A 26855-nucleotide genomic window follows, 5' to 3' on the forward strand; every position below is an offset into this window, starting at 1 on the left:
TTCTACTCTGCACCAGACTGGATCTCTGCTGGAAATCGTCATTAAAATGGCAGCATCCGCTAAGAAAAACAGCCCCATTCACTGAATTAGAATAAACAGTGCCAGGTACTTCTAAATTCTGGAAGGGCTTTTAAAATACTCACATACAACCAGTTACTCCACACACAGTAATATATTAAGACACTAATTTTGCAATGTACAACACGCAGAGGAACTGCTGGGCTTGAAGGAGCTACAGAAAAATCGTGTTAATTTTACTGTAAATACTAAAACTAACAGATCTAAATCCATTCACTTTAATTAAAGTGATAGTGTCAACTTAAACGTCTTGTAAATCTGATTTAACTATTTTACTAGTAAAGCCTTAGTAAAAGGAAAAAAGTTTAAAATATAGTTTACTGATCACTACTTTACAAGTACTCCTCGTTCTTTTTGCTGATACAGACTAACACGGCCACCACTCTGAAACATGTACTTTGTTTATATTATGCATGTCTCAACTTGGATGATAAGTATCAGTGAAATCAGTTTCAATTTCAGGATTATAGGGGTGCAAATATTTGGTTCACACACACTGCAGGGTAATATTTGTTCATAAATAATTGCTTCTATTGGACATCTTTTCCTATAATTACGGAGAGATTTCTATTATTTGAACGTTTTCTATACACTAATTTATACAAAATACAAGAGAGACTACAATAAATAACGCACTTAAACATATCAACTGAAGGGTAAGTGTCAGTTGTGGTTCAGCTATTCACCTCTGTTTAGGATTGAGCTACAATGACATAAAACTAATAACTCCTCAAATAAAGCGTGTTTCCCTCATGAGAGGGTTGAAGCTATTGGTAAAACCCTGAAGGAAGCTCATACTCTAACTGCTTGCACTCTACCCCTGCGGATAACTTTGGACAATTTCCACTATTGCTAATTACTTACTATTTACAAATAATACTGCTGCTAAATTACAATAAAATCTACCAACTGTACAATCTAATTTGGAAATAACCTTGTCAGTGAAAAATTTTATGACAAATGCAGTAAAACCATCCAGCTCAGAAGTTTATGTTGGTATTTAGAAGAGTACACACCAAAGCTCAACTATCACAGAGTTTAAATAATGCCATAAGTGATGTCGTGGTCACAAAGTGTTTTTAATAATGTAAAATCTTGCAAATTCATCTTTAGTAAAGCTGACACACACACTTAGACTGAAGCCTGGTCTACACTTACAAGTTAGGCTGACATAGCTATGGCACTCGGGAGCGTGTAAAACCTCTTCCATCATTGTAGGAAGCATCTACACTATGGTGCTACAGCAGCATAGCTGCAGGACCAAAGCTGTTCCACTGTAGTGCCTATACTATAAACATGGTTTATGTAACTTATGAAGAATGTGGGTCTTTATTTAAATGTTTAACCTTTCTTCTACTATTTTCATGATTTCACAGGCCATATTTTATCCAACTTTTAAGAAATAGAAATATTGCATTTCGAGACTTTAAAAGAGCACTGTTCACTACTACATGAAGTGACTAAATTAACAAATCAGATGATACTTTAAGTACTGTACCTTTGTAAGAGCAGCAGTATGATCTTCTCCACAACAGATGTGAATAATTTTCTGAGATCTTAGGGACTTCAGCAGATTAGGAACATACCTGTCTGAAAGTTTTAATAAAAAGTTGGTCACATTATGTCAGTACATTTAACGTGTTTGGAAAAAGAAGTTGCATCAACGAGCTCTGTCTCCAGATTTAACTTTCAACATTAGCGATCGTTTAGCCCAAATGTATTAATCTATAGGATTCAAAAATTACAAGAACACAAAATACAGAGGCATTAAGTGAGAGGTAACAGAAAAATTGTATTAAAAAATTCACCCTGAATTTTGATAAGCAAAGGATTACTCTTTAAAATTAAAGGCACTGGCTCATGAACATTATCCCACAAATCATGAAATACAATGCAGTACATTAGACTTAAGGTGGACAATGCAGGAGAGACTATCCTATGTATATGTTTTAGATGATGAAAACTGTTTTGTCTTTGTTTTTTTAAAAAGTGTACAGAGATAAATTACATTGAATTTGTACACTCCAGGAGTTAAAAAAAAATGTTTATACACAGCAGATGAAATATTGTTATAGCAACAGACCATGTTAGAGTTCATGTTCGTTTTAGAGACAGAAGTTATATCTACAGGGAAATTAACAGAATCAAACAGCATTGTCATCTAGTTGCAAAAGTGAAAATTTGTAAACTTTAACATTTCTTTAGTATTGTTAATGTACACTGACAATTGTATAACTTTATTTAAAAATAATTTTCTGTACATTAAAAATGTACGCTTTATCAGTGCCTGATAAAAATGGGGTAATGTGGATTCTAAAGAGCATCTACAAAGACTATGAAATTTGAAAACAATGATTTTTCATTTTCCACCAGACTGATTAACTGTGAAAACATGGCCATTAAAACCAGTTTAATTTTTTCTAATTTTCTCATTAAAAAAAGGACAACCATATTTATAACAATTACTTCAGAAATAAGTTTCAGTTGTATTGCATTTTTATTGAGAAATTTTAGATAATTATACATTTTCCCCATTCTCCACCTAACATGGAACCAATACACATCATCATTTCCATAACTAACTGCCTCATTAACCAGTTCCCAGCACAATCAGATGAAATTAGAACAAAATGTCTGAGATGAAATTTGGTAATTCATAAATTCTGCATCTGTAGATTAATTTACACACTATAATTAGCACTAACTTGTCTATATGCATATATATGCCACGATACATGCATAACTACAAGCCCTGAAACTTGGGGGCAGTGGTGGGGGGAGAACCTACTAGTCCAAAACTGTTTGGCAAATCCCATTAAGAGGAAAGGGACATTAATTTTTCCTCATAACATAGTTTGTTTTTGAATTACTACTAAACAGACCAAACAAAGGAAATATTTTATAATCAATACAGTCCCCAAAAAGAGTCACTGAAGGACAGAAGACAAGGCAACTATATAATGAAAAAGATACGTTAAATTTGTCTGTGTACACTATTATCTAATAGACTTTATGGGTTAAAATCAGTCTCAGAAAATGTGAACATTTATCACAAAGGTAGATTGTTCAAGTTCTAAGTAACTGAACAAGAATGATTCCTTTTAAGTTAACTTAAAAGAGCAAAGGAAAGGTTGAAAAGAAAAGAATGAGAGCTCAAAGTAGATGATTTTTCATTCATAAATTGAAAGTGAAAGGGACTCAGCAGAATTACAGGACAACTTTGTCAGTGAGAGCTTTTACCATGAAGCAATAAGACAATATCTTTTCTATTTTCTCTTTTGTAAGTAACTATGACTACAGCTCAATGAGCAGTATCTGACAGGACTGTCTGGATGATCCTGTCCAATTTCCAGGGACCCAGTTATACCTGACCTCATTCTGGAGTGGGCAAAAGACAGACAGGTTACACACTTTAGTCCCACTTGATAAAAGCTAAGCACAAATGCAAATGTTGCAGTCAGGGCCTTACTTGCTAATTTACAATACATCCTTAGTCTGTCAAGAGAGAAGTTGTCCTAGGTTTTGAGTTACAAACTCAATCCCAGGGTGCCCAGGCAATGGTGAATGTAAAACCAGACACTGACTTGACAGGCTGTTTATATAACTCTGCTAGTCAATGATGCTGACAAGAATTCCAATTTGAAGATTATTCCAAGACACTGAGTACAAGGCAGAGCCACAATAAAGACTTCCAGTGCGAAATATTTTGAAGTAACAACTACTCACCATTTTCATCATTAAGACCAAGTTGACCAAATTTGTTGCGTCCCCATCCAAAAATGGCTCCGGAAAGAGTTAGTACAAAACTATGTGCTCCTCCTGCTGCAATTTGTGCAAAAGGGATTCCCAGTAAAGATTTAATCAGTTGAGGTGAAGTCTGCTTTTTAAATTCATAACCTATACCCAGTTGACCATATTTATTCTGTCCCCAGGAATAAACTTCACTTCCTGTTAAAGAGAAAAAGATTTAAGATGAAGTAGGATCAACATACTTTAAAAACATAATTTAAAAGTGTGTCCAATCCCTTTAACAAAAGGAACAAATTCATGATCTTTCAAAAATTAAACAGCTAGACTATTTTGTACAGGGAATTCAAATAATTTCAGTAGTTCAGAGATTTTTATTGATTTGCTCTTTCAAACTCAAAACTGATTATAATTTGAGACTGAAGTCAAACCCAGATGTCAGACCAATTTGAAAATAATATTTAAATCAATTCAAAAACTTCAAGGCTGCACTTAACTTTTTCACATCAGCAGCACCAGCTAATTATTACTCTTACCAATTAAGATGGAAATGGAACAGTATGTGCTTCCATCACTTATTAAAAATGCCACTGAAATTAACACAAATATTGATGTAATTAGTCTTGAATAAATTTAATAATTTTGCAACTGAAATGATTATTTACAGCATGAACAACCATTCTGTAACTTACTCTACTATCCACAATAGGTGGCACCTACTGGATAGTTTAAAAAAAGAATTATGAAGTTTTGAAGCCTTTTCAGTAAATGTTACAATGTTTCAAATTTTATCCAGTTACTCAGAGAGATCACTACTTCACACTTTTATTGGCTTTAGTTAGAAATACTTATCTATACACAATTGTAAAAATAGCAGCCTTGTCCACTACAGTAAGGAAGTTTTACAAAAATTACTCACTATTAACATTTTTTCAACTCCTCCCATGTCAGCAACACTGCAAAGCCCTACAATGAATGGGCCATTGGCTTTTTAAGCATAGGCATTGATTAGACCTGCTCTGAGCAGACTTAGATAACACCGTTAAAGATACTAGAGGCCCATCTACACTATGACTCCCAATGTTGCTAACACCGGTGGACCTGAGTCAGCACTAGTAATGGTCATACATTTTTTTTAAATTTCCCTAATGTAGACAAAGCTAACACGGCAGTTGTGTTGAGCTCTTTTTTAAAATTAAGTATTCTGTAAGAATAATAGCCCTTTGTAGGTATACAACTTTTTATTTTTGCTGTGCCTGTCAGAAATTGACTCTCAAATAGCATATAGCAAAAACCAAATGTACTTGTCCCAAATTATTAAATTCAATATATACCAAACAAAAAAAATTCAACAACTGTTATAAAGGTTTGGTTCATATAAGCTGACTATGTAGGATGTGAAGAACAATGATGGAGGCAAGTAAAGAATGGAGAAGATTTAACACATTGTGGTATATAAACTTCCTCCATATCATGGAAAGAAGCATATGTCTAAGGATACTACCAATTGCGCAACAAGAACTGCCCTTACATAAATTTGCAGATACACACTAACCCAACATAAGGTGTGCTCCAGACCAGCGAGGGGTTGTCACTGGCTGCCCTGTAACCCTGACTGCTCCTGTAGCTCTCTAGCTTGTATGCTGGCTGGAAGCGCAGAGAGAGAAAGAAAGAGAGAGAGAGTGTGCGCGCGCGAGAGAGAGAAGCGGCTCTGGCTCAGCAATCCTGATTCCAACAGCCTGCGTGTTATACCACTGCCACACTCTGGCCTCCACCAGCCTTGTTTACTCCTGGCAAGATGACCCCAACATCCCTCATCTGGAATTTTTCCAAAACCATGTTCTCTGCAGTGTCCAGCCCTCTCCTGGACCCTTCAGAGAGAGATTAAGGTTCATTTGTTCTTTTAAAGATATAATACGCGGCAGCTTGCCACATTGACTAGAGTTAACATTCACCTTAAATCAAACATAGCACTGGGTTGGTTTAGATTAAAAGTAAAACAAGACTACTGACAAAAGGAGATAGGATTTGAAGTGAGTTCTAGACTAGCTGATAGAGTTAGAAATGGTTACAAGCAAATAAAGTGAAAAACGCTTTCTAGAGACTAAGACTTAACAAAACTATAGTATTGGTTCAAGGTAAGATTCTCAACACTCTACCTTCCAGCAAGATAGCTGACCAACCCCTCCAGTCAGGATCTCCCATAAAGGCCAAAGTGCTCAGTTCCTTTGTCTTCTAAAAGATAACTTGGGGTTCTTCTCCCCCTCCCTTTTTTTTTAGTAGTCCAGTAAACCTTTGAAATGGATTCCTTTGAACATTACCCCCAAAGTAAAATTCATTCAAGCTGTAAAGAAGGCAACCTGGAGTCTGTTGGTGAAGGAAGTTCCCTGCTCGTTTCTTCCCCCACCACTCACAGTGTTTACTAAAATGCAAACTGAGCTGTTTCCTGCAACCTTCTCCCCCTGCTGTGATGCTGAGTGATTATCTCCTCCCCTGGTTGGCTTGATGGTCCTGTTTTACCTTCTATGTAATTTGTATTCCCATTGTCTCTTGATGTACCTTGGAAATATCTTCCAGGTGGCAGAACCACTTTGTCTGGGGTGGGGTAACTTTAGCCCTGCCTAGCAGACACACTTTGATAACATAATTTCCTATATGTTTGTAATTTTGAATGTTTCCTCCATACATACACCATGCAACAATATTAATGATCAGTATGTTATTAACTTTCTATTGTTATCTTACATGACACCTTCCGATATAGGTTATGACATTCGTGAGTTGTGACATACTGAATTGGTCATGCCAGTTGACACTTATTACCAGAATCAGTCAGCCCGTTGCCCTCTTGCATTGGGATGCTGTTTGGGTCACAACGTGTGGGAGTATGCTTCCCAGTGTGGGCAGACAGACATGCATACCTCTACCTGAATTAATGCACTAAAAATAGGAGTCTGGCTGCAGCAAGACAGGCAGCAGCTCAGGGTGGCCACTCGAATGACACCCACCCAACCCCTTGGGTATATACTTGGGTGGCTGGCCTAAGCTGCTGCCTGTGTTGCTTTGAACACACTGTTGTTTTTAGTGCCCTAGCTCGAGCAGAGCTGGCACACATCTGCCTACTTGTGCTGATGAGCACATTCCCAACTGCTGTGTACACATACCCTAAATCAGCTGTAAACTGATGTAAGTGGGACCACACAGGCATTTGCACCAGTTTTTAAACAAATTTAGTCAAACCAGTTCAATGTCTGTGTTTATGCCAGGCCTAGTTTGATATTTCCCATCTTCAGACACTAGGTCCACCTGCCTAATTTCACTCCATCCCTACTCTGGCCTACGCAAACCTGCAGCACCTAAAGTGAACTCCAGAAAGACTCCTTCCATTGAACACAGTGCAGTCTAGCCAGCTCAGGCCACTACTGTCTCCTGTCCCAGGAAATGCCCAGTGAATTTAGAGCAATTAGCCAAAATCCCCTGCTGCTGAGGCACATATAAAAGTGTGGAGGAGGTTCAGGGCTTGAAATGTTCCATTGAAGACCATGACTGACGGGCCTGTTTGGGAATCATACAGGAATATCACTTTGGGATGCACTGTGGCCTAGACCCAAGCCTAACCCTATAATGCATCCTTCCCCAAGACATCTCTAACTAATGTCATTTGGTGCTGCTTCCATGTTGCCTGCCTTGAAGGGGGAATTGTTTGCATCCAGAACTCTACTTCTAATACAAGACTCCCCCTCCTTCTCATACCTAGAGACACACACTAGGCACTATGCAACGTATTACCAATCTGCACTGAATTTAACTTCCTAAAGGTTATGGAGTTCAACTTTCAACATTAATCTGATCAGAGACAACTGAATGTGTTGTCTGTGACAAAGTGACAGCCAATGTTTGGTCTTAATATTTTGGCTGTTCCAATACTCAAGTGAAAATATTCAGAAATTAGATGCTTTCTTGCTCAACAGTACTTATGTGTAATCCCCTGTAATTATCTTACATGTAACTAGAACTGCAGATAACTTGCTGTACCTATTTGTTAAACTTAGTGTTCAAAGCCTAGATGAAGCAATTGTGTTCAACCAAGCAGCTGGTACTGTAAGATATTCTTTTACACTTTGTCCTGCCAGAAAAAAATATGTCCATTTATAAGTAGTAGCCAGAAATCAGTACCCTAGCCTCCTGAATCAGCCATTCAGTGGAGCAGTACATTTAACACTGTTATATTTCACAATAACTAGCTAGAAAACTAAAGGAATTTTTCCACTAGTGAAAGTGGAACTACATATTTGAAACCAGGTACTACATTTTCATGGTCAAAACTGAATTACAATACTTGAATGGATATGTGACTAAAATAATAAATCTTATAATGTTTGAAAGCACATTTATCCTAAAGCGCATAAAATATATATTGACTTGAATTAACTAACTATCTTCGTGGGTAGAAGTAAGTTCAAAGACAAGCAAATATGCAAGGGTGAATAAAGAATTTGAACATCCTCTCTACAACTCTGCAGTTCTAAACCACTATTTTGCAGAAGACAACTCAATATGCTTTTAAAAAAGCTATCACTTACGTGATCCCTATTCTGGAAGGTAATAGACTTGAAAAGGAAATAATTGTGCTCCGTAATGCCACAAAGAAATCATATGTACCTTGGCAAGAATAAGTGAATTTTGGTCAGACATGAAACAAGGCTATGCTGCTCTAACTCTAAGTTAATGGTCTGCCCCAGGAAGAGGTATAGATAATGAACACTGACTTTGTGCTTTTCATAATAAGAAGTTTTTTAGGGGGGACAAGTGTAGCATTAAAAGAAAAGTGAGAAAAAAAAACCTAGAAATGCATCTACCAAAAAACAAAAACAAAAAAACCTGCTGTAACTAGTGACATTCTGTAACACTGAATAGATAGGCACCGGAAGGTGAAATTTTCATTCTCTGTGAGTTCCACAAATGTCTGCTTAAATCCATTAGTCAGAGATCTTGTGAAAGTTAAAAATTGGGAGTCCTAATTTTCAGAAATGAACAAGTGCATACACATTTGCATATTTAATTTTCACAAGCAAAAACAGGTGCAAAAAAGTCTACTTTTTAAATATCAGGCTGAGTTTCAGTGGATACTGTATATTGTATGAACTAGGGCTGTCAATTAATCGCAGTTAACTCACAAAAATTAATGATTAATCGCACTTATAACAATAGAATACTAATTGAAATTTATTAAATATTTTGGATGTTTTCCTACATTTTCAATATTGATTTCAATTATAACAGAATACAAAGTGCACAGTCCTCACTTTATATTATTTTTTATTACAAATATATGTACTGTAATAATGATAAACAAAAGAAGTAGTATTTTTCAATTCACCTCATACAAGTACTAAAGTACAATCTCTTTATTGTGAAAGTGCAACTTACAAATGCAGATTTTTTTTTTACATAACTGCACTCAAAAACGAAACAGTGTAAAACTTTAGAGCTTACAAGTCCACTCAGTCCTACTTCTTATTCTGCCAGTCGCTAAGACAAACAAGTTTGTTTACGTTGATAAGAGATACTGCTGCCTGCTTCTTATTTACATCACCTGAAAGTGAGAACAGGTGTTCGCATGGCACTTTTGTAGCTGGCGTTGCAAGGTATGCCAGATATGCTAAACATTTGTATGCCCCTTCATGCTTCAGCCACCATTCCAGAGGACATCCTTCCATGCCAATGATGCTTGTTTAAAAAAAAAAAAAAAAAAAAAAAAGTGTCAATTAAATTTGTGACTGTACTTCTTTGGGGGGGGGGGGGGGGGGGACAGACTGTATGTCTCCTGCTCTGTTCTACCCACATTCTACGTATATTTCATGTTATAGCAGTCTCGGATGATGACCCAGCACATGTTCATTTTAAGAACACTTCCACAGCAGATTTGACAAAACGCAAAGAATGTACTGATGTGAGATTTCTAAAAATAGCTACAGCATTCAACCCAAGGTTTAAGACTCTGAAGTGCCGTCCAAAATCTGAGAAGGATGAGGTGTGGAGCATGCTTTTAGAAGTCTTAAAAGAGCAACACTCTGATGCAGAAGCTACAGAACACAAACCACCAAAAAAGAAAAATCAACCTTCTGCTGGTGGCATCTGACTCAGATGATGAAAATGAACATGTGTCAGTCTGCACTGCTTTGGATTGTTATTGAACAGAACCCGTCATCAGCATGGAAGAATGTCCTCTGGAATGGTGGTTGAAGCATGAAGGGACATTTGAATCTTTCGCATATCTGGCATGTAAATACCTTGCAACGCCGGCTACAGAAGTGCAACGTGAACACCTGTTCTCACTTTCAGGTGACACTGTAACCAAGAAGCAGGCAGTATTATCTCCTGCAAATTGTAACCAACCTTGTTTGTCTTCATCTGTAAGTTCAACTTTCATGATAAAGAGATTGCACTACAGTACTTGTATGAGATGAATTGAAAAATAATTTGTGTGTTTTACAGTGCAAATATCTGTAATAAAAATATAAAGTAAGCACTGTACACTTTGCATTCTGTGTAGTAATTGAAATTAATATATTTGAAAATGCAGTAAACATCCACAAATATTTAAAATAAATGGTATTCTATTGTTTAACAGTGCGATTAATGGCACGATTAATTTTTTTAATCGCTTAACAGCCCTAGTATGAACCAATCAGCTAATGACCAGGCACTTTACAATCATCACTAACAAAGGTGGCAAGACTCAGTTCAGGACAACTGAAAAAATGACGAGAACATGAATGGCCTATTGAAATCAATGGGACTACTCATACACATGACATTATGCAGATCCATAAAAGTCTGCAGGATTAGGGCCATAATTAACATTGTAAAATGCTCTCATTCATCAAGATCAAGTGACAAACTGGATTTTCACATTTTGATTTCCAGAATACTCTCAAGGAACATCAGTAAAACAATTATGTATTTTGGAGACTTGTCATACATTTCATTATTTTCTTTTAAACCTATTTCAATTAAAGAGTAGCAGAGAACAATAATCCTAGGGCTATCAGGATACAGCTATGTTTTTATAATAAATATCAAGTAAAAAATTCAGAATTTTATTTAAAAAAAAAAAAAGAAGTTTTACATAGCTAAGGCAATAGACAGTGGAACTTGGAAAAGTGTCAAAGGCACCGTGGAGATATATTTTAAAATGTGGTTCCTTCTTAAAAATATTCTGTAAAAAACCTTTTGAATTATGTAATAGTAATACTGCAGAACAACTTTACTTACCTTTTGAGAGTGCAAGTGAGTGATAGTAGCCACAGGCAACTTGCATTATTTGGATATCTGATAAGCTTTTGATATTTCTATGGGATTAAAATGGAGAAGGAATTAGACCACCAGATCTTGGCACTACGAAAGAGTACAACATCTGAAGGAGGAATAATACAGAAATGCAAGTTAAACCTTTCCACAAAAGAAGAGCTAAACCTACTTTAAATATTATAAAACATCTTTTAATTTAATTTGTAAATTACAAAATATTAATCCAAAACTCTGGATAGCTGGAAACCCAAAGAAGTTTGTTACTGAGTTTTATTAATAAATCAGCAATTTCTCTACAGAATTAGGACTTTTGTTTGGTGTTTTCTTGTTTCAGAGTCACTAGGATGTCATCCACCTGAAGATCTAACATTGAACGGGAGATGCAAAAGGAGACTAGCCTCCTAGATCTAACAAAAGCTTTAAAATGAGTTATTCTTCACCATGGTAATGCAACTTTTTGGCCAAATAATTCCAATGGGTTTACAAGGATCAGATTGATTTTCCTTATGCCACATACATTTGAATGTGAGGGTTAAATTCTCACTCCATTGCAGTCAATGGGAGTTTTGAAACTGCACTCAGTGGGGCCAAAATTTCACGCTAGGAATATAACAAGTTTACGTGAGCTGTTTGACTTGACAAGCTTACTCAAAAGCCTGTAAGTGTATATAAAGATGCATGAAATCAGTCATTGCATTTTGTTTTAAACTAATGCTGTGACTGTGACGTTGGCAGACCAGGTGTCAGCCCATGCCAAGACCTCTATGCCTCAACTGAGCACAGACCAGCATATAGTTGGAAACCAGTCTGGCTCACCTGTGTGTTAGTATTGTTACCATATACGTTAAGTTGATAAGAATGTGTTCAGACTTGATGAAAGGTTTGTACGACGCTGCTTGTAGTAATCTCAGTTAGAACATCTGCACCTCCTGTTATAAGTTTATAGTAAGTGTTTGCATTGTAATCCTCTGTAATTATATGAGCCCTGGTCTACACTACAAACTTATGTCATTATAACTACGTTGCTCAGGGGTGTGGAAAATCCATACTCCTGAGCAACATAGTTATACCAACCTAATTCCCAGTGCAGACAGAGCTATGTTGACAGGAGGACTTCTCCAGTTGACATAACTACTACCAGAGGTGGAGTATCTACTCCAACAGGAAACGCTCTCCCATTGGCATAGGCAGCATCTTCACTAAACGCTATATTGGCCCCTGGAGTGCTGTAAGTGTAAACAAGCCCTCAGTCACCAAACACAAAAGGAGCCTTACTTAATGTAAAATGCTGGCTTCCTACAGCAAGTGTTACTTCCTACCCACCAAGGAGGCCCACTGAAACCAAACAAGCCACTGTGAAACGTCAAAGAACAATTACTTGTTTAATTGCATTCCTCCCCTCACCCATGAAGAGAGCCATGTTCGTGAACTCATCCCATGAGCTTCAACTCTGGGGCAAAAGGAATAAAAATACCCCACAAGAAGAAACGGTCTCTCTCTGCTGCTTGGACTTTGAGTGGGCAAGATTTCTGAGCATACATCAGAGATCCCCAGCTGCTTAGGCTGGGTTGGCCCTAAAGGACATATAGAGATTGCATATACAGCAGCTTCTGTCACCTTTTGAAACCTAAGGCTAACTCATTAGTATGTGTATGTTTATCTTCTTTAACCATGTAAATAACTAAATTTGTTTTTCTTAGTTAATAAATCTTCAGTTCATTTATAATAGGACTGGCTACCAGCGTTGTCTTTGTTGTAAGTTCTGAAGTGGAATTAACGTGGGATACTTGGCTGGTGAAATCCAAGTACAGAATTTACAGCCAGCTTGGGGTTTGTGCCCTGCTTCTTAACAGTCTGTCCTGAAGTTGGTACTCACACGCTTGAGCCACGCTAGACAGCTTAACAGTGATGATTAAGAATCCAATCCAGCAAATACATACACGTGTTTAGCTTTACCACCATGATTTCAACATTCCATTGATTTAAATAAAACTACTCATGGTAGTAAAGTTGAAGCATGTGCTGGAATGGAACATAAGGTGGTATACCAAAAATATTGTTTAAGTTAATAAGGACTGTTAAACATCTACCAAGTGTGCCTATTAGCAAGAACCCACTGAGTGACGGGGCAGAAGGTAATAAAAATTATTATCATGTTCCACAGCTGTAAAGTAACCTTCTATACTTCACAGAATTACTTGACAAATATTTTAATTATGGAATGGTTTGAGCAGTTTCACTTACACATGTCTTTCAATGTAACAAGTTTACTTTAAAAAAAAATACACAAATTTTACTTTGATCACTTTTTTATTTACCTGGGTATTCGGATACATTCCTCTGTTCCAGGCAAGCCTAGCTGTCCATCATTAGCAAGGCCCCAAGCATACACTTGGCCCTTGTCATTTAATGCTAGTGTGTGGGCTTCTCCACATGAAACAGACACAATATTTTGGGCATCCAGGGCACCAACATGTTCTAAAAAAAGTGAGAGAGGAAAGAAATTATGTTCTAATATATTACAGTTAAACAAAAAATTTCCATTCCTGCCATTGTATACTAAGATATTAAATGAAATATCATGGAAAATTAGACCAAAACCATGCCAAAATACCTTTAGAAATGACATAATCCCAACAAGAGCAAGTTAAATCTCACCCCATTATTATCCCATATAAGAAGTGACCAGGATTAAAATATTGGTACAATACGAGGGCACTCTATCAACTGTAATACACAGAAAATGCAGGATAACAGTAATGGTTCTCTTCTAATCTCATTCATGAAAATGACTACACAGACTCAATTAACATTAAGGTGATTATTACTGAATGATTAAATGTATAACCATTCTAGAAGAGGAAAACATTCCACTATGCACTATTTATCATCATCATTAAGTCGTCCTTCAATAGCAAGGCACAATAAGGCCACCATCCGCAATGGACTCCACATGGGTGGTCTTCTGCATGCATGCACAGAAGAATCAGGGCCTAAAAGCTAAATTTGATGCACAGATACACACAGCAGACCTCTGAAAGACATGTAGTGAATTAAGGACATAAGACTCCATTGTTAACCTCTTGTTTGTCAGTACTCTGTGTGTGCATATCTTCAGCTATGTTTGCCTGTACTCAATGTGTGCTCTTGTGCTGGTCAAATAAGCTACATCCCCATGCACTCAATAGCAAAACTTGAGAAACTGGGCAGTTGAGCAAAATTATAAACATATATATTTATCTGAAGATGTGGTTTTCATAAACTGGGAATTAGTTATAGACTGAGAAAGAATGTACTGGGACATAAGCTAATGCAACAGCTGAATAGGAGACGACTGCTGAATGGTTTCAGGGCCAAACTCTGGGAGGTGATGGGACAGAGAACCTATTAGAATCAAAGCTATGTTTTCAAAGGTCATTTACTATACGTTAAATTTTTTTAAATTTTATTTTGAAATTTCAATTATAATAGTTGATTGGGTTCAAGCATTAATAATCCAAAAGCTGCAGCACTGTACTACTGGCACGAGAACCATAAAGTGAAATTGAGTTGTCCTTTAATTTTCAAAGCAAAATGAAGAACAAAAAAAGTAAAACAGCACAAACCAGTAAGACTAAATGATATTTTTAAAAACTGTTCATGCTTTAATAATTTATGGTAGTATTAGTAGTAGTACAGGTAAGGCACATGTTTTATGATAGATCTCTCAACATCCCTTAAAAGGAGAAGACTCAAGGAAAACCGTAATAGTCAGAAAAGGAATCCAAGGTAGTAAAAACTGCTTTTGACAGCATTTGTGGTATTAAAAAACAACTATTTTCCTCCTCTTTAACTTCTTGTGTTCAGAAACCTCCAGAAATTTTTATTTCAACTTCAACAATGTTATGGGGGAATATCAGAGTCCTGTCATTAACACCAAAATTTTCATAAGTCTCCATGAATCATGTGCCCATTTTCAGACAGTTTATGCTCAATTTTCTAAAGTGTTGAGTTAAATAAAAGCTATGAATCCTCAGCACCTCTGAAAAATCAGGTGCAAGATGTCAAATTAGGCACCCCAATATTGAAGCAAACAAAATTATTGAACATCTGAAGTGTAGTTTTCTAACATGTTATGTTTTTCTTAAAGCCCCAGATCCTGTAGTCCTTTGACTCTCAACTTTCATTTTTTTACAGCATACTTTCTATGCCCCATGGCTATTGGGAAAAGTCTGAGAACATGACTTGAGTATAAAGATTCAGAAGCCAGAAGGCTAATAAAAACAAACACACCCAACAACTTTGGCTTAAAAATTTATTTTTAAGCCAAACATAATTTCTGAACACGAGGTTGGCAACTGAGTGACTGCAGCAGTTACAGAATTCTTATAGATAAGTTAACAGTTGGCAAGCATACAGAAGTACACAGAAGCCCTTTAGTGAAAGCAAACAGGAAATCCACTCTTTTGCCCTCCCCTCACACACATGGCAATCTACAGAACATAAAAATAACTTGAACGGTAAGTGTAGCTCTACTCTAAGCATTCCCTGTACCGCCAAATAAGAGGCAGACCAATATGTCACGTATCTGGTCATTTTATAAATAAGTCAAATGGGGGGGGAAGAAGATAAAAAGAAAATAGGAGCTCAGGAAGAAAAATGTTGCCACACAGAAATAGCTTGTAAATTTCATGCTCACGCTTGCTCCTAATTTAAAAGTTCAGTTTGGTGAGAAGATTAAACCCACTAGTAATCACAAAAAGAGACAGTCAATAAAGGGAAGGCTTTTATTCTGATAACTCCAGACAAATCCAGGAGCTTGCAGCTCTAAATGCTAAAGCGTTGCAGAAATGAACGAACAATTTGCAGCCATTATGCTGTCAAACTCTCCTGCTGGTCTCGTGTCCCAGCTTCACTACCACTGAAGGCAAAATGAACTAGTTATTTGGGTGTAAGTAATTATTTCTGAGAAAGAGTCCTCTGATCTTCCCGAAGCTCACAGCAGCACCCATCCCCACATAAGGAAAGATTATGGTACAAAAAGACAGAACTGAAGAATATCAATTAATCTATTTAAAGCCCTCCTAAATCCTTGAAGGATGAATCACTTTTGGAGATCATGCAACTACTACACAGCAATGTCTTACACCATGAACCACTTGAGCAGGAGACGCTGCTACCCACACTACATGGCTTTTCCTTTACATAGCACACAGCTGGGAACCACTGAGATAGCAATAAATGCTAGTATTCAGGACCTGTAAGTATTTCTATTATAAATACTAACAACAAGAGGAGATTATAACTTGGCTTTAAGGCTTCAGACCACATAAAATTTCAGACCAACTTCTTTTAATACTTCAAAACACAAACAACTTGATACACTCTTCATACTCTTAGAAATTTGGTACATTTAAGTTATTTAAAAAATTAGGAACAGCTTGCTTTCAAACCCTCTCAGCTCCAACAGGTGCTTGTTAAACAGAGCCTCACAAATTCACTTTTCTTCATAGGAGGAAAATGTCATGCAGCAGCCCCTAAGATAGATACATTTGGGTGCCTAAAGCAATCCACTACAGCTCTTAAAAACAGAATTTTTGCACCAGTGCATTGTCTTTTAAGTTTGGTTTATTTTCAAATTAAATTGACAAAGATACGGAAAGTTCAGTGAATAACTACTGTGCACACAAGTCATAGTTAAAGCATGAACACTATATTTTACAAGAATCTATATGTATATACCTCATAATAGAATGTACGTCATATAATCTAGTTATACAACCTCTCATTTACAAACTATTGTCAGTGATCTATGGATTGATAAAAATATAAGAATGGCCATACTGGGTCAGACCAATGATCCATCTAGCCCAGTACCCTGTCTTCCAACAGTGGCCAATGGCAGGTGCTTCAGAGGGAATGAACAGAACAGGTAATCATCCATTCCCAACTTCTGGCAAATAGAGGCTAGGAACACTTCAGAGCATGGTTTTTCACCTCTGACTAATAGCCATTGATGGACCTATCCTCCATGAACTTAGTTCTTTTTTGAACCCTGTTATAGTCTTGGCCTTCACATCCTCTGGCAAAGAATTCCACAGTTTGACAGTGTGTTGTTTTTGTTTTTGCCTATCAATTTCACTTGCTGACCCCTAGTTTGTGTGTTATGAGGAGGAGTAAATAACACTTCCTTATTTATTTTTTTTCCACATGATTTTAATAGACCTCTATCATATCCCCCTTAAGTCGTCTTTTTTCCAAGCTGAAAAGTCCCAGTCTTATTCATTGCTCCTCATATGGAAGCTGTTCCATACCCCTTAACAATTTTTGTTGCCCTTTTCTGAACTTTTTCCAATATATCTTTTTTGAGATGAGATGACCAGATCTGTATGCAGTATTCAAGATGGAAGCATACCATGGATTTATTTAGAGGCAATGATATTTTCTGTCTTATTATCTATCCCTTTCCTGATGATTCCCAGCATTCTGTTAGCATTTTTGACTGCCACTGCACACTGAGTGGATGTTTTCACAAGAACTATCAACAACGACTCCAAGATCTCTTTCTTGAGTGGTAACAGCTAATTTAGAGTCCATCATTTTATATGTATAGTTGGGATTATATTTTCCAATGTGCATTACTTTGCATTGATCAACATTGAATTTCATCTGCCATATTGTTGCCCAGTCATCCAGTTTTGAGAGATTGCTTTGTAACTCTTTTGCCCTCTGCTTTGGGCTTAACTATCTTGAGTAGTTTTGTATCATCTGAAAATTTTGCCACCACACTGTTTACCCCCTTTCTCCAGATCATTTATGAATATGTTGAACAGTACTGGTCCCAGTACAGACTCCTGGGGGACACAACTATTTATCTCTCTCCATTCTGAGCACTAACAATTTATTCCTACCCTTTGTTTCCTATCTTTTAGCCAGTTACTGATCCATGAGAGGACCTTCCCTCTTATCCCATGATAACATAATAGGGTTTAAATAAAGGCATGAACATCCTCAGATGAAACAGTGATGGGTGTCACAGAAAGTCACACAAAACACACGAATATTTTAAAACAGCATAGGGGTTCCAACAAGCCACATTTTTAAAAATTCTACAATTTAAAAGTCGGTCACGGTATAGAAACTTCCTTTTGTATTAATTCTAATCATATTAAAAGACAATTGTCACATTTTGCTGTTTGCGTACAAAGGTAATAAAGGCCCCAGATCAGTTAATTATTTTTCCAAGATAACAAAAATGTCTACTGGAAGCATGCTATTTACAGTTGTAGTCTTCAAAATGGTCTTCAAATTGTGTCATTTAGTGGACAAGATAAACATATTCAGATCTTAATAGCTATTTAAATTTACAAAAGTCAGATCCTGCTAACTTAATTAACATGCACGTTCACGCCAGCAAATGCTTGCTCACAATTAGAGAGGCATGTGTTAAAATTACAATGAAGCTTAAGTTAATCAGTTTAATATCAACTTACCAATTTTTTTTTAAATAAAAAAATTAGCTTTTTAAAACGAAGTAAATATCAACCATCTAGAATGCAACTTAGGAAGCAGCCCTTTAGAACTAAGTTCTAAATAAAGACGCTAACCAATAAATGGACCTAATCTATTTGAAAATCAAATAACCATTTGAGAAAGTTTTTTTTAATCTCTTGTTGTTACAAGTAACTTCCAAAATTACTATAACTTGACAGAGATTGGAACAAAATACTTTTTTCTATCCAGTTTGTTTACCTATTGCATTTGACAGCTTTTTATGCTTAGTCAATTTTACTGTATGGCAATAGAATGAAGACATCACTTACATGTACTACTCTGGAGAGAGCTCACGTGTTTACTCCTCCACAATCCCTGCAAGAGGGTGTTTGCCAGTAACAGAAGCAGCAAAGCTGGTATGAAAATGCAGAAATAATAAGCAGGGGAGGAGGAAGGAGTGAGCCTGAATTTGTTTGGCATTGTGACTTTTTAGGCTTACCTAGAAGACCCTTCCTAACATCAGTATGGAAGCTGAAAGCTCCAAAAAAAATAAAAAATAGAGAGGACACACTATTCAGAGTACGCTTTCAGAAATTTTATTTTTTCTGATTATTTTAAACGAAAACAAGAGAGTGTTGCTTTAAACAAACTACCTTCCCATCACAATGATTAGTTAGAAAATAAAAAGCTATTTGTCTCCTAAATAATTGCGTGTTTACAGACTGTCAGACAAACTATCATTTTTGCCACAGACCCAGTAACCCAGCTGCTCACAGTGGAGGTGGGGGGGTGTGTGTGTGAAAATCATGTAGAGATGTTCCTTAACTTGTGGGAGGCAGATTCCCTTTCCCCTCCCCCCATCTTGATATCCACTGTGAGAAGCTGGGTTACTGGGACTGTGGCAAAAATGATGGTTTGTCCAACAATCTGTTAACATGCAATTATTTAGGAGGCAAATAGCTTTTATTACATGCATGTCAATGAAATGACTGAAGGATTCATACAGTTGCAGATACAGTGGTTCCACACTGGGGCACAGATAGCTGTGCTGGGTCCCACGATCATGCCTGCCTCAAGGAAGACCACATTGGTTCTGCTGTACTTTATGATTTCTTCAGCTATCAAAGAGAGGAGCGATTTAACTCTTACTGACTCATCTCAGAATTCAATGGCCTGTCCAGGCTGTTTCCCACTTGAAGGCTTATCATTTAGGACACCTTTCGAACTTACATGAAAGAAGATCTAATTAAACATTACACCAATCTTCAGATGTTGCTCTGTGTTTGCTGTTTGAACTATACTGAAGAACAGCACCACCACCACCTTTGCCTCCAACAATTGAAACTGTGATGTGTTGTTGGGTTTCTTTGAGTGTGGGGAAGTAGTGTGGGAAGTGTTGCATGTTATGTATATTTGGACCTTAACCTAATAAAATTTAAAAAAAAAAAAAGAATGAAGCCCAACCAATGGAAGTACAGTGAATTACACTAAAATTAATTCCTGAAAGGATTCAGATCAAACATTTTTCACTTTCAAACATATAACTAAGGTTCTTCTATGGACACCATCAACATACTTTGAGAATTTGCCAATGGTGCTTAGGCACTCTACAGTATAAAATAATTTAAGTTGAGAACAGCAACAAATCAGAAACATAAAATAGGAAACTATTCAAACGAGGGGATTTTAGGTATTCAGGACTATTCGTGGAGGAAGACACTGAAAATTATTATGGTTTGTCATGTAACTGGCAAATTATAATGCTACGATGAGAGCCCTGTGCAGATACACAATTTATATCCACAGATACAAGCATAGCTACAGGGCTCTAGTGACAACAAGCCAGACCAGCAGGGCCATGGTCAGCGACTGGGGCAGAAACTACAGTGGCGAAAGCACCGGCATGTTGGGCCATTCATCAAAGGAGCCAGTGCCCAGCCCAGGCAGCTCCTCCAGTGTGGCTTTCCACCCTCAGCCCTGCCCACTGGAACTGCCCAGCTGCAGTTCCTGGCTTGGTCGCTGGCCGTGGCATGCTGGTCTCCCTCATTGCTGCTAGAGCCCTGCAACTCTGCGGCTATAAATTGTGTATCCATGCAGGCTGTAGCCATGATCCACTGATCTGCAAGATAATTATTTAGTGTATACGCAATTATCTATATATTAAATTAAATTAATTTTTATAATGGTATAGTTCCACAAGGTAATCTCGCTAATATGTTATCTGGGTAAATATACTGTAAATGAATACTTAAATAACTGAAGAACTATAAACCAGCGATTACATGTGGTGTGAAACTGTAAAAAGCAGGGTTCTACAGGGTCAGTCTTGAATCTAATATTTAGTGTGCCCTGCCTAGAGGAAAGAGTATAGCTTGCATGTACCAATAATATCAGCAAACACAAAGGAGGAACAGCAAGCATTGTGAAACAGAATTAAAAACTACAAGATACAGAGTTGTTAGAGAAACAGAAGTCAACAGAAAATGGTTTAGTTATAATAAATTAAAGGTTTTTCATTTAGAGAATGTTACAGAAAGATCTAAGCATGACAGACAACTGGAACTTAGCCAGGCAAAATGATGCATCTAAAAAACAACAAAAATCAAGCACTAAAGGTTACACTGGGATGTACAAACTAAGGTCTTTAACCTAAAAATTGTTCTCTCAGAGGGGACCCCCACGTTCACATGCAGACTCTTTGACGGGGACAGAGGTCCACCTATGTAGAGCAATTTGTAGGATTGAGGCCTAGGGTTCTGTGGCCTGAAATGTGCAGGAGTCAGACTAGATGATCATGATGGTCCCTTCTGGCCTTAAAGGCTATGAGTCTATCACATGGCAACATGACACAGGTAATTATATATTTTAAAATAATCTATTGAAATTATAACATATTTTAAAATAATCTATTGAAATTATAACATATTTTAAAATAATCTATTGAAATTATAACATATTTACTAGATTTGTACAATCTAGAGAAGAAAGGCTATGAACTGACATGATAACTGTATGTACCTATATACAACCAATAAAGTCACTTCAGGTACAATAATAGCCTGAAATTAAAAAAAGAAAATTAAGCTAAGTGGTAAGATGTCATTTTTATAAAATGCTATCAATTAGGCTGGGTTGGGTAATTGTATAGCTTCATAGGATTTAATATGCTTACTACTTTCTACACAATGAAACAGAAGTACAAAAATCAAAACCATAAAAAGAAAATCTTTAAAGTCCCAATTCTACAAATACGCATGTGCTTGGGACTACTCACACTCAGAAAGATAGGCACATGTAAATATATTTACAGATCTGAGGCCTAAATGTGGTAACTAAAGTTAAAAACCAACACCCACACAAAATCCACTCTTCATTACTTTTAACTTACCTGGTCTCTTTCTGGATTTTTCATGCCCTAATTGTCCTAGATCATTACATCCACATGTATACACAGTCCCATCATCCAGGACAAAAACAGTGTGTCTGAGTCCACATCCTACATCTCGGACCTTTTTATTTAGGAAAAAGTCACTTTTTCTGGGTTCTAATACAATCTCTTCATCAATTCCACCAATCCAAGCTGTCCAAAGGATGCATTTCCCCAGCACAACATGGTTCCAGTTGTCTTGATGAGTAAGATCTTGCAACTTCACTGTTCAAAATGTTCCTTCTGTGACAGTGTTCAGGGGAAAAAAAATAAAGTACTGTTATAAAGAATACTTAAAGAAACACCATACATTCAAAAATATGTAAACAAATATTTGTTTTTTCTGTAGTAAAATCTTTGATAACTGAAACACTTTTAAGAGTCCAACTTACTTGTCACTATTTAAGCTCTTTGTTAACTTTCTGCATACTCTCAACTTGGAGACAGATAATTTCACTATCATTTTCACTTTTACTATCAGGATCCAAGCGTTGCAGTATTTAGATTTCAGTCACCACACCGGAACATTTATTGGTTTAAAGATAACTATTTCCTTTGGTATTTTCTTGAAAATTTATAAAGGTTTCTAACATTTTTCTAGTCTTCAGTTTTATAAAAGACTCTTTTGGGCTACATTTAAATTGCCAATGCACTTTAAAAACTTAAAAGATGTTCTATCAACTTGTATAACTGATAATACAAACTGATATGCCAATAATTATAATATTTACCAAGTACAAGTCTCTTGACACTTGACATTTTAATCAGACCCTAGACCATGATCCTGCACTCTGATCCAGGTAGATGGACTGCTCCATTCAGTGCACTTTTCTGCGGCTTCACACAACACAACTGTCCATGGAGGCAAATCACAATGTGAACTGGGGCCCAAGGAGGGCAACCACTTCTTTGAATTCACCTTGTTAAGTTACATCCATGGACACAAACTCATCCATTCCTGCTCCCTGATGCCTGGATCCCATTTTTAACTTTGTACTGACAGACTACAGCTAGATTTTGAGAAGACACAATGGAACATTTCTCTTCTTTTTGGTTTCTAATTTTGTGTGAAGTACTTGTGATTTAAAAACAAAAAAAAACCACCAAAAAAACAAAGAACTGATTTCACAGGAAGAGGAATTTCCCCATATTTTCAAACAGAACCTAAAAATATTCTTGATGAAAAATTACTGCAATTGTTCATTAATTAACACTGTAATCAAAATAGCATGACTGAAGAAGGGAATATTCAATATAAATGTATCATAAATATAGTACATTTAAACAATACTACATCCTGAAAGATCCTCATGTGCTTTACAAACTATATAAATACAACATCACACACAGAGTTACTGTCGCCAACTACCACATTGAGGGCTGCATAATAGTGAAAGGAGCGAAATTATGGGCAAGGATAACAGAGCAAACCATTTCTTTTACCAAAAGTCAGCGTGTAAAAGACAGTACATCGACTTTCATGGTCTCACTGTAAACAGCCCAAATGCAGTAACCTTTGTGGAACTCAATTCATCTGTCTCAGAAGGTTAAAGCACAACCAGATAGAGATAAAATAACGAGGAGTCCTCGTGGCACCTTAGAGACTAACAAATTTATTTGGGCATAAACTTTCGTGGCTAGAACCCACTTCATCAGATGCATGGAGTGGAAAATACAGGAGCAGGTATAAATACACGAAAAGATGGGAGTTGCCTTACCGAGTGTGAGGTCAGTCTAATGAGACAATTCAATTAACAGCATTTATTCTTTTGCTTAGAGACTGTCTGGTTTGGACAGTGTATATGGCAGAGGGTTATGCAAAAGAATAAATGGACACAAATCTGACTTCAGGAATTATAACATTCAAAAACCAGTAGGAGAATACTTCAATCTCCCTGGTCACTCAATAACAGACCTAAAAGTGGCAATTCTTCAACAAAAACTTCAAAAACAGACTCCAACATGAAAATGCAGAACTGGAATTAATTTGCAAACTGGACACCATCAAATTAGGCCTGAAAAAAGACTGGGAGTGGTTGGGCTATTACAAAACCTAAACTTAATTTCCCTATACTAGTTTCCCCCTAATGTTACTCGCACCTTCTTGTCAACTGTTTAAATGGGCCACTCTCATTACCACTACAAAAGTTATTTTTTCTCCCATGGTATTCTGCTGTTAATTGAATTGGGTCATTAAACTGACCTCACACTTGGTAAGGCAACTCCCATCTTTTCATGTATTTATTCCTGCTCCTGTATTTTCCACTCCATGCATCTGATGAAGTAGGTTCTAGCCCATGAAAGCTTATGCCCAAATAAATTTGTTAGTCTCTAAGGTGCCACAAGGACCCCTTATTGTTTTGCTGATACAGACAAACAGCTACCATTCTGAAACCTATCAGATAGAGATAGGTTACCCTATGGGAAAAGTAATTATTATCCTACCACATTCAGAAGAGGACGGTCAAAATGATGTTGGCTTGACTTGGGACATAGTTATAGCTCCATCACAGATCCACATACATGACTGCCATACAAGTTTCAACCTGTAACACAGAAGAATAGAAGAGATTTACAATTGTAGTGATCCAAGGTTTCCACAATCAAGTACTCTTCACAGCTGATGGGAAAGGGGGGAAAAAAAATCCGTAAATTAACTTTTTAGCAGAACAGACTGCAGAACAATCAAATCTAAAAACATTAATTTAATGGAAAAGGAATTCTAATATTTTCACTTAACTAGAAATTTAATTTAAACCCTAACTTCATTATTCTGCAGGAAAATATTTAAGAACTTTGGAGATTTTCAGTACCGAACAGTAGTGTTCTGCACTTCTGTTATGGTTCCAGCCAAGGATCTGAAAGACATTTTATTTTCTAGCAAGTAATCATGAATCTCCCTGCATTTTATTTTCAAGTCTGAGTCACTATTTATTGAGACGCCACTAAAAACAGTGTGATACTGACAAGAACAAATGGGAGAGATGAGGGAAACAACCTCCTACTTTTTTAGAACAAGAAACAATGAGGGGGCCAAAGGAAGGGGCTGGAAAGTTCCAGTATGCTTTAGTGATTTAGGTTTACTTGCTGTACACACAGTGAAAAGCTCTGAAAAACTATGGCATAAACCTAGCAGTTTCAAAGGCTACAGTATAGACTATAATTCTCCATTATTATTATTATTGTTGGCAACGTTCTGCATTCAAGGAAACACTGCCAAATTCTGAATCCCATTTTCAAACATCCCATGCAGAATAAATAATATTTAACATTTATCGTATACAGTACCTTTCAGCCTGAAAGATCCCAGGCTGCTTTACACTCAACGGATCAATGAAATGCACCTTTGCTGTAGATAAAACTCGGTGCACGCAAATTTTGGCCCGCTGATACCAACTCCTACTTGCCAAACAGCACCCCGGGGTCTTATAATGCTCGAACAGAGAAGTCTGGATCTTTCGGGTCTGTTCAAAACCACCCCCCCCATACAAACTGCGCCGCACCTCACGCCCCCACTCGCAGCACAAGGGAAGGAGCGGAACGCCAGCCACCGCCGGGGAGCGGGCCGCGGGCAGGGAAGCCGCGCTGGAGCATGGTCCCGCAAGCAGACAGGGGCAAGGGTTTAGAGCAATTTGGGGCGGCGATTGAAGCTGGCTGGGCCCCGCCCACGGGCCGTACCGGGCCAGGCGCCGGCCGCGCAGAGCTCAGAAGGGGCGGGTGGCCGTCCCGCTCTGTGCGTGCCGCAGGGCAGGGCGCCGGCCCCACTGCGCTGTAACTACCGCCCCTGGGGCACCGCAGGGCTCGGCCCCTGCCCCTCCCGCCGGGGCCGGCACTGGGCCCACACGCCAGCCCGGCGCCCGACCCTCACAGAGCGGAGCCCGGTCCCAACCGCCAGGCCGGCCCGGCCCCGCCCCGCCCCGCAGCGCCCCCTCGCCCCGGCGGCAGCGCCAGGCCCCGGCTAACGAGCCTCACGCCCCGCTGGAACTCACCGAAGGGCCGGGGAGAGCCCCGAGGGAGGGGATCCTGCTCCGGCCAGGCAGCGAGGAGGGAGCACCAGGAAGAAGTGACAGGCCTCTAGCACCGCGGGTCCGGCTAGGCTTCCGCACTGCGCAGGCGCCGCGCCCCGCGTGTGCGGGCGGGATCTGCTCCTGCTTCCCGCCCCCAGTCAGCGGGGCGAGCACGGAGAGACTCTGCTCAGACCGGCCTCGCCGCTTCCACTCGGGGCAAGGACTCCCTCTCCCCCTCAGCTTCCGGTGCCAGGCCCAGCCCCGCACAGAAAGAGCGACCCCGGAGCGGAGTTTGCAGCGTTGGCCTTTTGAATAAATAGCTGCTGGTACAGTGAGCAAACTGTATCCGGAAATCATCGAGCCGCTGCCCCGGAGGGAGCCCCCCAGCACCTCAGGGACTGCCTCTTCCGCGAGCCCCCGATACTCACTTGCACTGGGCGCTGTCAGTATCCGGCTGTCAAACGATTTTACCTTCCAACAACGGTTTGTTCATCAAAAAGAAAAGGAGGACTTGTGGCACCTTAGAGATGAACCAATTTATTTGAGCATGAGCTTTCGTGAGCTACAGCTCACTTCATCGGATGCATACTGTGGAAAATATGGAAGATGTTTTTATACACACAAACCATGAAAAAATGGGTGTTAATCACTACAAGTGCTGGAAATGGCCCACCTTGATTATCATACACATTGTAAGGAGAGTGATCACTTTACATAAGCTATTACCAGCAGGAGAGTGGGGTGGGGGGAGAGAAAACCTTTTGTAGTGATAAACACCCATTTTTTCATGGTTTGTGTGTATAAAAACA

General features: G+C 38.1%; 1 protein-coding gene across 1 annotated transcript in view; it reads right to left on the bottom strand.

Moving 5' to 3' along the window:
• The window catches only part of HERC4 (HECT and RLD domain containing E3 ubiquitin protein ligase 4), a 74273-nt gene extending 48026 nt beyond the window's left edge, over positions 1-26247 (bottom strand). Inside the window, 8 exon segments of the mRNA XM_073353449.1 lie at positions 1577-1668; positions 3805-4026; positions 11104-11180; positions 13458-13617; positions 22001-22186; positions 22189-22282; positions 24485-24585; positions 26029-26247. Of these exon segments, the coding sequence (XP_073209550.1) occupies positions 1577-1668; positions 3805-4026; positions 11104-11180; positions 13458-13617; positions 22001-22186; positions 22189-22225 (774 nt within the window). The 5' untranslated portion in view covers positions 22226-22282; positions 24485-24585; positions 26029-26247.
• Between the last annotated feature and the right edge of the window lie 608 nt (positions 26248-26855).

The sequence above is a fragment of the Lepidochelys kempii genome, chromosome 7, assembly GCF_965140265.1.
Source record: "Lepidochelys kempii isolate rLepKem1 chromosome 7, rLepKem1.hap2, whole genome shotgun sequence".
NCBI lineage: Eukaryota > Metazoa > Chordata > Testudines > Cheloniidae > Lepidochelys > Lepidochelys kempii.